The sequence below is a fragment of the Micrasema longulum genome, unplaced genomic scaffold, assembly GCF_059751315.1.
Source record: "Micrasema longulum isolate JH-2025_06_02 unplaced genomic scaffold, ASM5975131v1 h1tg000331l, whole genome shotgun sequence".
Lineage (NCBI taxonomy): Eukaryota > Metazoa > Arthropoda > Insecta > Trichoptera > Brachycentridae > Micrasema > Micrasema longulum.
Window position 1 is genome coordinate 2,185,520 of NW_028277535.1, and position 19,275 is coordinate 2,204,794.

A 19,275-nucleotide genomic window follows, 5' to 3' on the forward strand; every position below is an offset into this window, starting at 1 on the left:
TTACTATGAATGTTTTTATATTAATTTGAAAATAGAGTAAATATTTCATTTCTCGGACAGATATCCCTTCCACAAGCCGCTACCCCTCTCCTACAATAAAAAATCTGTAAAAAACGAATTTGACCAACGAAGCGATACGCACCGGACACGGACAAGGGAAGCAGCTGGTAAGGGAGGGGTAGAGGTTTACGGAAGGGATGGTAATCCGAAAATTATAGGGTTTATTACTCCATTTTGAAATTAAAAATAAAGAAAAACATTAGTAAACCAGTTTTTGTAGGAAAAAAAATAGGACTTTAAATGTTCACTATAAGGAACGTTCTTTTGAAGCTACGCTGTGAAACCCTGAAACACGTGTATTAGGGTGAGATGATATTTTTTTTCCGTATTTTGAAATAAACAGGGTCTAAAAAGTTGCATTTTGGATTACTCGGAATGCAAAAAATATCAAAGAAACATTCGATACTACTTTTGGCCCACAACTAGAGCTTAAAGTTTTCGAAAAAGTCGATTTTTTGCGCTAAACCGGCTGTTGTTTCGTATTAAAGAAAGAAAATTAGTGGAATTAAATTTTAAAATATGCATCAAATTTTATTATTTAGGCATCTACTTAAGGGCAAAAATTGCTCGTTGTTTTGTAATAAATAGGTAGTATTGTTTTAATGAGCCAACGTTTTCGTCAATATTAGCCAGGCGCTCAACGGAATCAGTTCCGCGGAGTGTAAACTTTTTGCGTTTCGGTAGTTTAAAAAAGTGTTCGATTTGTAATGTGAATGAGTTATATCTTTACTAACAAAAGAATAATTTTATCAATATATATAATTAACAAAATGTTCAGAGAGTGATAAATTTCAAACCTCGGTTGAGGGCCAAAAATAATATGGATTTTTTCAAAAATATTTTTTACCTTCATTGTGATCCAAAATGCAACTTTTTTAAATCTCTTACACTTTGATGTCTAAAAAAATAAAAAAATCCATACATCATTAGCACATTCTAACGTGAATATACCAATATCAAAATAAAATTACAGTGGCAAATTACAGCAAAGAACTCCCAGGCTAGAGAAACATCATATTTCATTTTTTCACCGCAAATTGAGCCCGGAACCTTCCGTGCGTGAGTCAAGCAATACACCACGGAGACTGGCCTATGAATTAAAATATTTTTTCAAATTGTTATTTTAAAAACACATTATGTTATGTAAACATGTAAGGTCAAGTCATATTATGTCGCGATTGGTTCATCATCATCATTCCCTTTTCACACCTTATGGTACATAGGGCACTGCATTGGTACACCATTCGTAGCGAATCTTGATCATTTTTTTTACATCGAGGTGAAATGATCAGTCTTGGGTTTCAGGTGCTAGTCTAGGGACTATGAAATATTCCAGTGTAGAAAAACACCTTTTTAAATCATTATTTTATGTTAACCATGTCAAGAATCGAACCCGAAACCTCTTGTATGGTAGGCACACGCGCTAACCACTACACCACGAGGCAAACTAGTTATAAAATTCGTTCGGTTAGTGCTTGTTTTTTTTAATACTTTTTTACCCCGTTTCTTCATTTGTTGACTAATACTCGTACATGACGTTTTATATGTTAATAATGCAATTATTGGCGTCTTTTTATAGTAATAAATTATTTTTTTCATTTTTTCAGAAATTTAAAGAAATATCACAATGGAGCAGTTTGAGCAACTCCTGACATGCTGTGTCTGCCTAGACCGGTACAGGAACCCAAAACTCCTGCCATGTCAACACAGCTTCTGTATGGAGCCGTGTATGGATGGTCTTGTCGACTACGTCAGGCGACAGGTAAAATATTTTTCTAGCTTTAAATAGGGTCTTTATACCAAAGAAATACTAAAACTGTTCATATAAATATTTTTTTTCATCATTCACGGTATGTCGGTATGCTTTTTGTAGTTTCTGAAGTTGTGAAATTTTGGAAATCCCACCGAAGCATTGAAACTACACCGACCCTTATGTCGCAATTTCAAATCAGAGAATTTTTCTGACATTTAAAAATTAAACCCCGTACAATCGTTATAACAAATTAAATCTGGTTGTGGTCTCGTAGCTGATGTGACGGAATCACGTATCAGAGGTCCGAAGTTTAATCTCCACTCTGCCGCAATTTGATTTCCATTTTTTCTTATTGTAAAGTACTCACAATTCGTCCAAAATGTCCCTTAAATTGAAATATTTAGGTCAATAAGAATAACGCAAATATTTATTTTCTTCCTAATTTTTTAAAAATATAATTATCCTCTTAACGTCAAAACTCGGTAAACGTCAAAAAACGGATGTCACAAAAACATAACTATATAATTAGTTAGTTATTGTAAACATGAACTTATGGCGTTGAAAAGAGTTAATTTTTATTCAAACTATTTTTACTACATTTTGCGTACGTTTTCAAAAATCTTCGCCACACAATTTAATACTTACCTTTTTACCTTGTGTAATCTTTATTATGTTCATATATAAAAAATAAAGATATCGTTTTAAATACTAACATTTTGTACAAGAAATGATTTTGTGCTTCAGTCGAATGCGATAGCCACTTAACCATAATTTACGATACATTTTTATCCATGGTACAAAACTGTATTGCAATAAATTTTTGTGCTGCTGGACTAGGGGCTTTTTTAATTCATATTTGACACCAGCATATAAAAAGTTTCGTTGGTGATTTACTGAGAGCGCGCTGGTCATGTCGCAGAGTGAAAAATGCCCTTCTTTCGTCGGTGAAGGGTTGAAATGCTGAAATCAATACAGCCTACGAAGGGTGAATATTATTCAGCTTTTACAAAGTTTCGAGAAAGGGATGTTTTTTTTCATAATCCCATTTAAATGTGACACCAAGGTCTTAATCCTTTTTAAACAATCGGATAATCTTATAGTTCAATTAATTTATAATATCGGTTTCGGGGACTGTTCAATGAAAAAGAGATACATTTTAAGAAAATAAACACTTACAAAAAGTTTTTAAAGTACACATTAAAAAAAATTATAAAATGAGAATGCAAAATCGTTAAAAAATCTTTAACGTCAGTAGTAGTGTATTGTATTAAGGAAATTTCGGTAAAATCAACGTATTACTTACATTTTCAAAAATATTAACAACTTTTTTTCTTAATGTAATCGAATTATTCTCTGCCCTTGAAAGATTAAGGTCTTCTTCGGAGAGTTTCTGGAAATAGATTTAACAAGCTCATGGTTACCCCAATTTCTGGGTGTTTGGTCAAGTGTCTGTGGCAGGTGTTTACGGGTAACAGGGATCATTGTGTGGCCAAGAAAGGGAGGGGAAAAGATTGAGGTTGGAATAAGGAATTTCAGAGATGGGAAAGAGAAGGGTAAAAGATTGAACAAGTGGTCATGATTTATAACTGGAATCAAGGATGAATTTAGAAAGTTACTTTAACAAAATTTATTCAGAAAAAAAATCATCGCGTGAACATGTTCGCATTAAACTAGAAATGTATTTATACGAGCAAATATAATAGTTGCATATTTATTTTCAGGTAAAATGTCCGGAATGCCGAGCAGAACATCGCATTCCTTATCAAGGAGTGCAAGGTTTCCCTACCAATGTTACTCTTCAGCGCTTTTTGGAGCTGCATATCGAGATCTCGGGAGAGTTACCAGATCCTACGGCAGGCCAGATCATGGAACGGTGCAATGTTTGCTCTGAAAAGTCTTACTGCTCTATATGTGGGCACTGTGATAAAAAGGTATGCTCGGATTGCAAAGGAGCTCATATGGATATTTTGCGCAGAGAAATTGCCAGAATCAACAACCAAGTTCGCAGAGGTATTCACCGTTTGCAGGATATCCTGGCAGTAGTTGAAAAAAATATGTTGAACCTTCAAACAAACTGCTCGTCTGTATCTGAAGAAGTGGATGAAATCAACAGAAGACTCGGGAAAGCTCTTAAAGATCGTACTGAGTTTTTGAGAAATGAAATAGATAGATATCATGGAACAGAAATAAGAAATTTAGCAACACTTAAAGATAATTTAGAATTAGAAATTGGTAATATTTCTAGCAACTGCGATCTCGCAGATAAACATATCAATGAAGACGTAGAATGGGATGATAACGAGCTTATGGATGCCAAAGAAATTTTTTTGAAGACTGTTGAATTTATTCGAAATTTCGATTACGAAGCGAGTGATTATAGTAGAAGAGTGAGGTTTGTAATGGCTCACGACCCCAACCAGCTCGTGCTTCATGTTGCTGGATACGGCGAACTAAACATTAACACTACCAATACTGGATTCACCACAGGAGGAACAGCCGGGAGTGGTGCCGCATTACAGCAATCAGGAGGTCCAGGTTTGATGCGATCTAAGAGCGACCATAGGTTGGCAACTCAATTTAGGCAGCAAGAAGAATCTCGGCACGGAGATAGGGGTTACGGAGAAGCGGGTGATGATGTTCTTGGAGGTAGAAAATTTGGTGACCGTCGTCCAGCCCCCGCCCCTGTTGATAGATATAGTGGCTACGGAAGAAGTGGAGGTGAATACGGAACAGAAGATTATGGTTACGATAACGAAAGTAGCCGTCCTCGCCGCTTTAGGTCAAGGTTTGTGAAAAGTCAACAAGGCGACGATTCAGATACAGAACAAAGTGGTCGTAATGTTAGGTTTAACGAACAGGCTACAAAAGAAAAAGAACGCGTCTTTGATACTGAAGATGTAGCACGTGGCCCGTTAAGTGGAATATTCCGGTTAACTGATTCTCCTAGAGTGATGAAACGCTTACAAGAAAGTGATCCACTAAAAAAGAAAGTAAAAGAAGTTCCACCCCCTCAACCAGCACCTCTACCAAAACCAGTGCAGAAAAAACCGCCTACTCCTGCTGCTCGACAAGTCAGCGAGGATGATGAAATTGCGAAAATAAAAAGATTGAATAAGGGCGCAGGTCCTTCTGAGCGAGCCCCCGAGACCGAACGTCCTCCCGCGGAACGGGTAGCAGCTCTCAAGCGAGCACCAGATGAGGAGGAGCGCAGGCGAGCGCAAGAGGTGAGTGCGGACGAGGACTGACTCATGTTACCAGCTATTTATATTTATTGTAAGAATATATAGACAGATTAATTTTGCTCAATGACTAACTTGTAAGATATTTAGAGATTTAGAACTTACAATACTATCGGTTACTTCAACACAACACACAATAACAACATTTTACAGGACATAATTTTATTAATGTTAAACTTATCGACTGCAAACTCTAATGAGACAAAGGGAGAAATGTCGAAATGAAAAAGAACGAATGTTAAAATTCTCGCTCATGTAACGAGATTCAGTATGTTTGATGATGTTCTCAGGCTTCGAGTGAAGGAGAATCTGATGAGTCAGGCAGTATTCCACAGCGAGGACAACAGCGCAAGCCAACAGTGACGTCGTCAGCTGCAGCTGCCACTGCTCACTCCACCAGTGTCCCGAGAAGGGACTCTCCACCAGTCCACAAGCTTGCCACCAGATCCGAGAGCTCCGAATCGAGCACTTCATCCGAGAGTGTGCCAGCAGCAGCCATCAAAAATACAGGTGCGGCTTTCACCACAAATGAAATGAAACAGATTTATTTAAAACGAGCTAGTATTGATAATACACCCAACGATGGAAAATCCACACGAAACTGTTTATCTTCCACAGAACCAGAGAAGAAGGAAACACCACCTAGCAGCGGAGCGCAGCGTTTCCAGAGTCGTTTTTTGCCACCTAACAGACCCACACCACCACCACCTGAGCCTGTGAAAGCTGAGGAAACTGAGACAAGCTCTGAAGAAGAAACAGACTCTTCCGAAGAAAGTGATGACGGTGAAACGACTAAGCAAGCAGAAACACAAGCAATGGCTAAAAGTGATACAGGACCACTTCTCGCGAGAAGTTCTAATGCTCGTGAGACTGCTCAAGAAAATAAAGCAAATAAAGATGGATCTCCTTTAGTTAGCCGCTCTCAGTATTCTAAATCAGAAGAACCCGCGACGACGAGATATAGAACAAGACCCGCTCCGCCTGAAGAAGAATTACCAACATCTAGATACGGAACACCTAGTACCGGTAGTGGTTACACAAGTCGTTTTTTAAACAAAAACAAACCTACTGTAGCATCAGCTGAAGAAGATGACTCAAAATATAGTTCATCCAGAGTAGCAGAATCCGCCGAAGATAAGGAAAGTAAGTATCCCACTGGAAGATCACGATACCTTGCTTTAAAAGAACGCCGCAACCGCTTAGCGAGAAGTCGCAGCAGTCATACCGGATTCGGGGGAAACGATGATGATGAATTAGATGATCCGGTTTCTCCCACAACAGCTTCACCTTCTGCATATCTTGCTTCAAAGTACGGAACATCAACTTCAGGAGCGAGTGACTTGGCCAGGAGTAGGTCAAGTCATGCTTTGAAATCCAGAGAAAGTTCTCCTGAAAAGACGAGCGTTGGAGCGAGTGGAGAGAAGGATGGAGCTAGTTCCTGGGCACGGTACTTAAAAAGCAAGTACGGTGGCCGAGCAGGGAAAGAAAGGGAAAGCGCAGGAAGTGCATCGGGTGCTTTGTCTCCTTCGAGCTCTGCAGCAGCAAGGCGCTTATCTTTGGGTTTGCCGCTAAGGTCCGCTTCTGAAATGGCCAGTTCTGATGACGACCAAAAAAACGCGGCAGGCTCCCCCATCTCCCCTACAGCAGCTACGGCGGTGGTAGCAGGTAAAAAAATAATTTAATATTACAATTATTTTTATTTGTTATTTTTATTAGTTTGCTTCTTGCATAAATACAAGAATATGATAGGAATATCTAGAATCGGTCTTTTATAGATAAAATTATTTATTTATTGTGTATAGACCGATTGTTTTTAGGTGTACTATTTAAAAGGATAATAAAACAAATATTTCATAGGTTTCGCAGCAGCAGGTTCCTCCCCTAGGAGCCAATATTTGCAGAAACGCCGTCAGCTGTTTAAGGTAAAAATACCGTCGGTTTATTTTATTTCAAAATTAGTAAAAAGTCAAGAGAAAATTTTACGAAATTACAGAAAACATTTTTATTGATAATATTTCAAAAAACTAATGTTGATAGTTTTTTTTACAAAATAAATAACAACAACCACTTTTTCTTCTACGGACCGGTTTTAATGCTAAACAAGCTTCTTTATCAAGGTATACTTGACTTACGAATTCTATCCTATTTTATTTTCTGAATGTTTACTCTGCGTATGGAGCTAATGAATCAAGATTTTTTGTCTTGTGGCGATGGGAAGCGTAATGTGAAATGGTTACGATCTCTAAAACTAGACAGGAGTGGACTAAAAAATTATTGTTTAATAGGTTATTTATTATATTTTTCTTTTTATGAATCGCTTCTAAGATTTCCAAGTTGGCTAATTTTAATATTTTATTTTCAACATAAAGAACTTTAATTCAGTGTCTTTATTGAAATTATGATTATTATCAAATGGTTTGCAAATTCATAAAAAATATTATTTTGGCGCCTTGTTCTTCTACTCTAATATTTTAATTTTTTTCCAATGTAGATTGAATTGCAATCATTACGATTAAATTGGTGTATGCCAGATTTATTAGAAAAAATAGGATAGAATTCATTATTTATGTATACCTTGATAAAGAAGTTTATATAGCTTTGAAATCAGTCTGTATAAAAAAAAAAAAATTACAGGTAAAAAGTCTGAGTTTTTTTAAATTATTTTATTTAAATGAATGACCACAAAGTTATTCAAGGCAAAATTCCCAAATATGGAAATCTAGTGGAGAAAATTCCATCTCGTAGTGTAGTAATTTGTCCGGGGTCCGGGTTAAATTATTTTTGGGAAGGTTGACATGAGATATTTATTTATGAGATAGTTTTACACTGCAACAGTTTACTGTTTACTGACTGGCACCTGAGAGGAATACTAATCACATTCACTTTCTGTAATAAATTATCGAAATACTCAACATTAACAATATGTTTCTTTTTTGGGTGATATCGTGTGTGTTGGATTTGTTCTGACGTTTCAGCTACCATTGCAAGAGCCATCTTTTGGGTAAACTGAGTGTTTTGCAGAAAAAAATATGTTTTTTTTTTATAAATAAAAAAAAATATTAGCGTTCTTATAATTTACCCAAATATTTCAATTTTGGTGGCCATTTTCAACGAGTTGTAAATAACTCACCATTAGAAAATGGAAATCAAGTTGAACCAGAGTGGGATTTGAACCTCAGACCTCCAATATGTGAGTCCGCAACACTAGCCACGGGACCACAACCCGATTCAAGTTATGTTCTAAACTACTTGTAATTTGTACCGTGTCGCAGTCGGCAGTAGGCACATTTCTATTCGTTTTTTTGTATGTAATCATGTTGAGTTTAATTTATGCCCGTCGTCTTTGTTTATGTAATTTGGGTGTCTGTATATTTTTATAGCCTCTTTTATTATTCGTGCACTGCAGTTACTAGGTTTATGTAAAATTTTTGGTCCGAAGGTGAAAAAATGTTCGGTGTCTACAAAGTGTTCCGCTTTTGCAGAATTGTCAGGGTGCCCAAGTTTACAGTGTTTATCCTATGTACATTTTATCACATACTTGTAATTTATCTTTCTTTCTATTTTTTTAATTGAAGGTTAATGCTAAAGCGAAGGCTAAGAATAATTAATGGTTCTTTATTTGTCCTACATTAAAATCAACATGGTTCCTAGCACGACATACTACAAAAACGAGTAGAAATGTGCCTATTGCGGACTGCGACACGGTACAAATGACTAGTACTTAAACTTATACTTTTTTCTACAAAACACTCAGTTTAAACTGAAGATGGCTCCTGCAATGGTAGCAAAACGTCAGAACAAATCCAACAAACACGGTATCACCCAAAAAATAAACATATTGATAACAGTGATCGTAAAAATCTTCGCACCTATTTACTCAACATTAACTTTACCAATCGTCAAACGCACCATTGGATGCGGATGGTTTGATTTGAAGAGTACATGTAAACAAAAGAAAAATATTAGCTTATTTACATTTTTAATGATCATAAGGGTAGCCAAATCCATTAATATTATAAATATAGGTAGGTACAACTTATCATTTGTAGAGTTTTTAAAACCATTAATTTTGATACAACTTCATGGCCTCTGCGAATTGATATCCTTGCGAGTGAATTTCCAAGATGAGTGGCCATGCACTGGCACAATATAAATCCCCTACACAAATAGGGAGGAGGGCGCCATCTAGCGTTCGACTTTGAAAGCTTAAATACTCTCCACTCCGAGGTATTGGCCTTAATCCACATAAAGGAAAATTCTTCTTAGAACTTTAAGTTCGCCTAAGCTCCGTGTACAAGGCATATGTTTATGTACAAGTAACCGACCATATAATTTATATTACCGGAGTTATAACTCCGGTATACGTTGAACCGTTGATTTATTTGATGTTCTCATATTTATTTATTTATTATCATTATATTACATACACAAAATTATAATTTATGTAAAGTTGCTTTGACTGTCTAACTAGAGCTATTTACCCCGTTCTAAAACAGTCAAAAAAATATAAAAAACAGTAATCAATTTATAGAAACAGTTATAAAGATACAGGACAAAGTGAAAAACAAGGTAAAAAATGGAGTAAAAACATGGTAAAAAATGTAGTAAAAACATAGTAAAATTGTAGTAAAAACATAGTAAAATTGTAGTAAAAACATAGTAAAATTGTAGTAAAAACATAGTAAAAATGTAGTAAAAACATAGTAAAAAATGTAGTTAAAAAAACGTAGCAAAAAAAATAAATTATTAAAACAAAGTAATAAATGCAGTGAAAACATAAAAACAGAATACATAGTAAGAAACATATTTAAAGTCATAATAAAAAAATGAATGTATGTTGTATAGCAAAAAGCATATGTAAAGAAAGAAAAAAAAAAAAAAAAATATATATATAATACAGCATATTTAGTATTAGATGATAGTCTAGAAATTATTTAATATAGAAGTCTTATGAATGATCAAATAATATTTCAAAACATGATAATCTTTTAAAAATGATCGAACTAACAAAAAAACTGAGAAAGTTTTTGAAATTGAAAAAAAATATACGAAAAAATTCGAGAAGGTATAAACTACTGATATAATAAGATAAGATACAACACACTGACAAGAAAAAGTTGAATCACCCACAAACTTTTAATTCCAAAGGCTTTTTCCCATTTTTAAAAGTCACTCTCTCGTATGAATTTTAAAAGTGTTTTAAACTAAACATAATATTTCTTGCGTATAATAAACCTTATTTTACTTAAATCATCAAAATACCTTTCCAGGTGGGAAGTCGGGGGAGCGAGCCCGGATCGTTTACCTGGCCCCGCGGTATAGCCGTGGGTCCAGACAACAGCATGGTAGTAGCGGACTCGTCCAATCACCGAGTCCAGGTGTTCGACAGCAATGGGATCTTCGTCAGGGACTTCGGGACCTACGGAAGTGGCGAGGGAGAGTTCGACTGCCTCGCTGGTGTCGCCGTCAACAGGATAGGACAGTACATCATCGCGGATAGATACAACCACCGTATTCAGGTATTTACAGTAACGTAATTATGCCTTTTTTTACAATCTTAAATTGATTCTGATTTTAGAAGCCAACCAATCAAAGGTATTTCGAAGTGCAGATCTGATTAAAATGATATCATAAACGTAATACGACATGATCGTTTTATTACTGTAGATCAATTACAATTAATAATAAATTTTTAATGAGGTAATTTTTTTTCACACATGTGTTTCTTTATACATCTTCAAAGTGCATATGCCCTTAAATTTTTATGACTATCAAATGAATTACTGACTCACCTTTTTAAATGATTTTAAAATTTTTTTTTATCAAAAAAGTTTATCAATTCATTTCATATTTTTAGATGTAAATACATAATGTCATTCTTTTTTAGCATTTTTATCGTTTGTTAATAATTATTCGATGAAAATCTACTAGTCTGTTGTACAGGGATGATTTTGGTCATTTCACATGGCAATATTATGAAGTTCTCTAAAAAACATATTTATCAAATTCATTAAAAAATATATATTCATCAAAAAACATATTATTTATCAAAACAAAAAAACGGCAGAAGTAAAACGAAAAAAAAATCACAAAAAAAAACATTTTATGAGAAATTATTAAAAAAAATATATATTGTCATAAAAATGATGCAATTAAAAAAACAATGTTTTGAGTTTGTCCAAATGTTTGTGGACTGACTGGATTTCCTCCCTAGGTAGTTATTCAGATCTCAATTTGAGCTCGCTATTTTACTTCACAATAGTCAACAGATGAAAGATTTGAGAAAATGTGGATGTTTAAACATAGCCATGGTGGTAAATGTTACACTGTTTGTAAAGTGGCCACTTAAACCAGCCAATGACAGGTCTGACGCCCTGTAAATGCCTAGACTTTCATATCCCCACTCAAAAATGTTTTTCCTCTCTGTTGCAACAAATTTAGACAAAAAACTAGTCTGAATTGTTTGCTATACAACATGCCAAAAAAAAAAACCTGCATTTCCCTTGGAAGAATTACACGGTGAAGTAGGCAAAATAAAAAACAAATATTCAATGAACTATACGCTAAATTATACTAAAACAATTATACGCAAAAACAATACTCACTTATAGATTCAAAAACTACTCTTACTCAAATGAAAGACATAACCCCCCAAATACATCACATACAAATAATATAATCACTAGATTCTCAACACATAGACAACTTAAACAAATACAAACTAATACCACTTTCGGACAAAGGGATTTTGAGTATTATTCAATTAAAATCTATAACCTACTTCCACTATCTATTAAAACAATTAGTAACGAGAAAATGTTTTAAAAGTCTATATAAAAATTGGATAGTGAAGCTAGGTAGAAGTAAAATGGATTGTCTCATTCGCCCATACCAATATTGAACCAACTGCTCCACAAGTGTATAGCTTATGTTAGGTTTTTGTTATTTTCATTGTGTGTTTTGTAGTATAAATAATATAGATGTACATGAATACGTTGTTATTAAAACTGTCTGAATATTTGTTAATTATGTTAGTCTTCTTTGTTTATTCTCAAATGTAATTTCAAAAAAGTATATTGTTAAGTGTCCTCGGCACGGGAAACCCCAGTAAGGCCACATTATTTTTATTATTATAGTTTGTAAGCGAAAAATATGAATAAATAAATTATAAAATGCAATATTTTTTCAGGTTATGGACCCATCTGGCAGGTTCCTCAGAGCATTTGGAAGTCAAGGAACTGGGGATGGAAAATTCAACTGTCCGTGGGGCATCACCACAGATGCATTAGGCTTCATCTACGTCTGTGATAAGGAAAACCACAGAGTTCAGGTAAAACATCTTTCATATAAATATTCACTTTGAAAGGTCTTAAGATACCTCGTTTGATTCACAGGATGTATAAAAAAATAATTTTAAGTACAATAATTTAAAGAATTCCTAGAATAGCATAGAATATATAACCAATTAAAGCTATGTTTGATTGTATTTTCATAATCTAATTGCGTTGAGGATTCTTTTTTTTTGTAATTAGTAAATTAGTATTTGGTGGATCCCACTTGCGTACCACCTAACTTGCGTACCAATGCTGTCTTCAATGTGGGAAATTATAAAACCAACATCGGATTATTTTCCCCTCTGCCAAGGATTCTCAGAACAGTGATCAAAATCTCACTAAATGGTACTGTCGATGTGTTCCAAAAGCAAAGGCAAGCATTGAAGAAGCAAGCGATGTTGTGACTCGTAACTTGCGATGATACACTTGCCATGTCCGCCTAATTATACGTTTGTAAATTTAAATAGACTTTACGATTGTTTATATTAAGTGTTATTATATAATATATAGCCAATAATGCCAATCTGGTGGGGTTTTCATAAGCCCGTTAAGACTTAGGCTTAAAAAAATAAATCTCGAATTCCTTTTAATTTTAACCTATTTATTTCATTTTACTGAATTTTTAGGAATACAAAAATAATTTCAGTTCCTTTTTTTAATATTTTAATAACGCGTTTGTATCAGTGCAGCCCTGAGGGTAAGAAAAGCTTTGCAATTGCATCGCTAGGCGCAGTTTGATGTTTAAAAATATATTATTAATGTGCTAAGGTTTGTTAACCACTCAGTAACAAATATTTATCAATTAAAAGTTACAATTGGGTAAGATTTGAATTGAGTAGTTTTTTCATACACAAAGGACAAATCCGAACATTGTCAAAAGGATTGCCTTTTGACAGTGATTGTTCGAAAGGCTTTTACACGCTTTCATGACACAAGCGGGAATTTTGGTTTCGATTCTAAGCGTAACGCCTGGCTGGGGTGATCGAAGAACGGCAAATTACGCGTTGGGCATGGCTTTGGCGTCATCATTTTTAGGGCTCGGGGTATGTATATGTGTTATAGTATGTCAATGTGTACAACCATTAAATCTTAGTAAAGAGGGTTTAGTTAAAATATCTCTTCGTTATTGATGGGGAAAATTCTAGGCGAAAAAAAAAGACGACTTAAATTCGTATTTGATTGTGTATTGTAAAAGAAAATATTTATTTCTGTTATTTTTTTATATGCGGTAATACATGTGTACATAGAATTAAGAATAGTCCAGAAACCGCATACGAGCATCAAACAGAAGGTGACTAAACTACTCATAAATGAGTAGTTTTACGTTTTGACCCATTAGTTTCTTTGTCGACGTCGCTCAGTACGCAACTCCTAATTTGAATTCAACTATGCCGTGTTGTATCCTTTTGAAGTGTAGAAATACTGCTAGGACCCCTAAGAAACAGGATGGGATCACATTTCATGTGTATTTAGCAAATGAATGTGTAAGTAGCAAATACATTACTTAAAAATTGAATTATTTTTCCATCTGTCAGATTGTCAAAGAAACCAAAATGGACATTTCGTTAGTGTTGTCAGGATTATATTTTTGTTTACCCTACTTTGCTCATCTAATGAGAGAACTTATAATAATTGGACATCGGATTAAACTACTCTGTGGTAGATATTTGACCGACATTTTATTTAAAATATCAAATATTATTGAAAATGATATAAAAATATCAGTTTTATGTCACATAAAATTTGTTTTATATTTTAAGTTCCAAGTTAATTAACTTAATTACTTTTATTAAATGGCCCTTTACTTATTTACTCTGTTGTGTCAGTCAATATTTCCGCGTGCACAGTAAAATTTAAGAGCAATTAACAAATTGCTTTTTTTACCTTACATTTGTGTTATGATTATATTTTTTCCCATCGTGCAACATTACGCGGCGACATCACGAATGCGCGCGAGAAAGTGGGGCATAGTGGGGGGTTTTTTCAACACGGTCCGATGTATTCAAATATGATTCTAAGCTCCTTCTGGACTATTCTTAGTTCTATGCATGTGTATAATAAGTTTGTATGTTTGTCTGTATTGTGCTGTATTAGTCTCAACTCAACAGAGGACTTTACTCTCATCGATTTGAGACTTGTGTTCAAGTAATGTAAATTAATGAATAATTTGACAATCCTTTTTAAATGAATTTAAGTAATTTGATATTATCGAAATAAATATTTTTTTAAAAAATACAATTAGTATCAAGTTCAATACATTTTATTGTAAAAAAAACCCATGTCGTTCCACTGACATAGGCCATTGCCTGTCTCTTCCACCCCTCGCTGTTTTTCGCGATCCTCATTCGCTGTCTATCTGCAACCGTCTGAATATCACCTGATCAATACAAAGGTATACTGTTATTAAAAAAACACAGGCAATCTACTTTATAACAAAATTGACCTTTACATTCACAAAAATATTCAAATTCATCGAAGATTATCATAGTTCTCATTCACTTAATCATTTTTTAACTTCAAAACTTGATTTAAGTAAATATTCTTCAATTAAGAAGGCAGAAATAGTACACTCTCAATCATTTATGTTTCGGACAAAAATACGTTTTAACGCGTTCGTTACCATGCGTATATCCATCAACGTAGCTCGACACAAAGTTAGAGAACTTCGTATAATCTACGATATCCTTACAAAAATTTCGTGCGTTTTTTTTCCAAATGAATTCCAAATTTCGCAGAAGTTAAAAAGGAAGTTAGTTGAAAGTTTGAGCTGGGCTTTATGTTATAAGGGACGTTTTTAAGTCAATTTAGAAAGTATTTACCGACGTCAATCCAGTCTTATATCAAATTCCTCGGATAAGCTGACGTTGACATAAAAAAATATTTCACAAAACTTTGAATCCGGGTAAAATGGATTTGAAAAAACTCAAAATTTCTCAATAGCCTCGCTCTACATACTTAAATACAAAACATTTTACGGGATTAGAGTAAATACGTGAACATTTATTATCTTACAACGCATATTTTTTGCTTTGTTAAAATTTACGCTAATAATCTGCTGAAAGTCAATAACGAATCTGTTACTATTACAAGATTTATTTTACGGCTTTGGAAGGACGTAGCGATTGGCGAAATGATTAATAATAGTTATTATGTTTCCAGCAATTTATGGGTAATTTATACCCAATTCATGAGGATATATGGATGGTGTTTGATAAAAAGTTAAACCATATCTCATTTTATAGTATTTGGGCCTTTCCCCAACGTAATCCAATATTTTAAATTGTATTGGACTTAAAAACCATAAATATACGACAAGCATGAATTGCTTAAAAGAATGATGGCATTGTCGAGCGCCGTATTAAAAACGTCACAATCATTTTTAAGGACTTTTTACCATTGAATTGAATTTATTGGTGTTTGCGTACTTTAAGCGTTCCGATTTTTTATTTTGTTCCGTGGTGTAGCGGCTTAGATATTTCACTCACATACTTAAGGGTCCAGGTTCGATTCTCGATGGAAACTCTAAAATTAAATGTGTTATTTTTAAGCCTGGGTGTTCTGCGCTGTATTTCACTACTGTAATTGGGCTTCCTGGCGTGTGGTGCAAAAAAATACAAAAAAAACACGGGCAAATAAAGATTGTTGTATATTTTTACAATATATTTTTCAAATGGTCTGGTCTCCGTTCTATGTCAATCGCATAAATCACATTCAATCAGTCCAACATCGCTTGCTTCGAAAAGTAGCGCAGATGCTTGGACTAGAGAGAGGTAATTATTATTATGCTGATATAGAGTCAATGTTAAATATTTCTAGTCTACAAAAATGTAGAACTAATATTGATTCCATATATATGTTCGGCATACTTAATGGTATAATTGATGTTCCATCATTACTGGGATAAATAAAATTCAATATTCCGACTCGTAGTTTGAGAAACAATAAAGTACTTTTGAAACAAACTATGGCATTAATTCTCCAATGACCCGTTTTTGTCGTCTTGTTAACTCAAGACAAGATCTGTACTTTTTTGGTTTAAGTTTACAACGATTTAAACGAGTACTAATTAAATAGTCCAGATCTTGTCTTGATGTCCCTTATGTTTGTCAATGCTTCTTTTCTTTTTTTAAATGTTTTCAACTATATTTTTATTGTTATATTTAAAACCTATAAATTGTATACATGGACAATGTCCGTAAATAAATACATAAATGAATTTGAATTTCTGAGGAAGATAATTTTTTTTTTTATCTATTAATACACAATTATGAAAAAAACACTTAGAAATAAATCATTGATTGAAGTGACCTGCGGCAGGCTTATTCTGTTATAATTTCGTTCGTTTGTTCGTTCGTCATATATCCATCTCACTCTAATATAATCAAAATCGCATTTTGCTCTTGTTTCCTCTCGTACAATACCAATGAATTTACGAAACGAATTAGTTCCAGAAAAGGCCAAAGCATGTATTTATATTCCTATAATAGCGCATGCATGCGTATTGTACATGTAAGTAAGAATGTATAATATATGTATGTTTGTTTGCACAAACACATATATTATGTTTATGTGAGCCTAACCTCCAGATTCAAAAATAAATAATAAATTTTTATTCTACATTTATCCAGTTCTGTGTGTGAAATAAAACCAGAACTTTGTAAGAGTTTTTTCAGCTACTCTCACGTGAATATATTGAAAAAGAAAGTCACGTGGAGTTAGCCGACTGTGCCTGAAGTGCTGGGTTTGATTTCTGACTGGACCAACGTAAACTATTTCTAAATGAGTTGATTTTTACCTGTGTTTTATGGGTGCCTGAATAGTGAAACTGTCTCCTTGTTTTTACGTGTATTTTGAGTAATCGCTGAAATACAGCAATTGAAGAGTGAGACTCACCCGGAAAGTGATGCCCATCATCATCCATCTAGCCTACTGTCGTCATAATAACAGTGCAGAAAGTGAATTATAAATTTCTGAATTTAACCAATAAATTATCAAAACTTCCAAATTCCTGATTTTTTAGCACGGATTGCTGACAGTCAGGGAAATATAAAATGACCAACTGAGGTAGGAGGTCCCTGCGTCTACAAGCGTTCCCTTTTCAATGGTGACTCCGACCTGATATTAACACGCTCCCGACGTGATATTTTACCATCACCAACCAAAAATCTTATATTGCTGCTCTAACCTGATATCCCATTGTCACCAACCATATTTAATTATACTTTTTTATTGTTTGTATTCTTTTTTTATACAGAATAATGCCGAGGGAAACATTTTACAAAATGTGAAACACGCCTTAAATTAGTTATTTAACAAAGTCAACGTAATATTAATAATAAAAAAACGTAATTAACCGAATTTTCATAAACATAATAAACAATATAAACTAAAATTATCATAAAAAAACACAACCAATTTATACAGACCAATAGACCAAATTTCATAAACAGTACACACATTTGACCTATTTGGCTTGATCCACTCATCGATCCGTGCGCAACCCACCTCCACTATCCATTTGTTAATAGCAATTTTATACTGGTACTTACTAATTATCCAAATGGATAATGAAAGTAGATTGTAAACTAATATATCTTAAATACGTTCTAATAAACTATGTAAAAGAAATATTGACTTAAGTGCATATCTTAAAACTAATGTTAGTAAATTTTGGTATATATTTACTTATCGACTTTTAATGTCTACCGGTTTCGAGACGTACCCACCTTAGTCAGAACACTCACTACACCAACATGCAAATACTAATATACACTTTCGCCATAACCATACATAAATATATAAAAAAATACATAAATTACGCGGAGAATTAAAGGGATGCAAACACCACCATGTTCGAACATGCACTTCTAGTGTTATGCACTTCCAGTGTTATGAATTCCAATTCGGTCAATAATATTAAGTGATATGTTGTAGAATGTGTTAGGATGGGGGTGAGGAAAAGGAGGGGCTAGGAGATTGAAAGACACACGATTATTTTATTTTTCAAATCACAAAGTGGGCTGTATTGAAAAGATATTTGGTTATTTATTAGGGGAATATTCTTTTTCGAAGTTTTTTTAGTATAATGTTTCGATGGTGGTGTTTGCATTTCGACTTGGTGGTATCTTAAAGCTTTTTTTTGTTTCGTTTTCAGGTATTCCAATCAGACGGAACCTTCGTGGGCAAGTTTGGTTCCTTCGGCCACAAAGCAGGCCAGCTGGAGCACCCCCACTACATCGCGGTTAGCAGCACCAACAGAGTCATAGTATCAGACAGTAATAACCACAGGGTGCAGATCTTCGACGTCAATGGGCGCGTTCTTTCTTCCTTCGGTACTGAGGGATCTGAAGAAGGACAGTTTAAATTCCCAAGGTAAGAAATACAACACAAACTAATTTAAGAATATTTTATTTCACATTATTTTTGGTACGTGTATTTTGTACATACACAAATCTGGATTTCTCCCAAAGGGGAGTAGGTATATATTTATAATATATACCTACTCCCCCTTGGGAGAAATCCAGATTTGTGTATGTACAAAATACACGTACCAAAAATAATGTGTAATAAGATCTGGTCAAAATATAAGTATAAATAAATTGCAGAGTCATCTGCAGGCGATTACTAGTACTTAATTTAACTCGGAAGAGTCTTAAATACATAAAAAATAAAGTAATATGCTAATTAAAAATACTTAACTTCAATATCAATACATAGATGGCGCTTCAACACGCTTGTGAATGGTTTCTCATTTAATAACATATATACAAAAATCAAAAAAATGTTACCTGTGTCGATATTCGCTAATAAGCGGAATGGTGAATGTTGTAGTACGTAAAGTGGCCACTTAACCCAGCCAATGACAGGTCATAAGCCCTGTAAACGCTCG

The 19,275-nt window shown here is 34.1% G+C and overlaps 1 protein-coding gene across 6 annotated transcripts in view; it reads left to right on the forward strand.

Annotated features, from left to right (window-relative positions):
• Positions 1-19,275, forward strand: part of tn (tripartite motif containing protein thin) — a 208,417-nt gene that overhangs the window by 179,963 nt on the left and 9,179 nt on the right. For 3 of the 6 annotated variants that reach the window (XM_088225122.1, XM_088225123.1, XM_088225124.1), the window contains 8 exons: positions 1,668-1,822; positions 3,535-5,037; positions 5,343-5,562; positions 5,671-6,717; positions 6,910-6,974; positions 10,323-10,571; positions 12,242-12,382; positions 18,541-18,758. In XM_088225122.1, coding sequence (XP_088081248.1) covers positions 1,688-1,822; positions 3,535-5,037; positions 5,343-5,562; positions 5,671-6,717; positions 6,910-6,974; positions 10,323-10,571; positions 12,242-12,382; positions 18,541-18,758 — 3,578 coding nt within the window. In that variant the 5' untranslated portion in view covers positions 1,668-1,687. Of the gene's footprint in view, positions 1-1,667; positions 1,823-3,534; positions 5,038-5,342; positions 6,718-6,909; positions 6,975-10,322; positions 10,572-12,241; positions 12,383-18,540; positions 18,759-19,275 lie in introns of all 6 variants that reach the window. The other 3 variants (XM_088225118.1, XM_088225119.1, XM_088225120.1) reach the window with 1 other exon arrangement.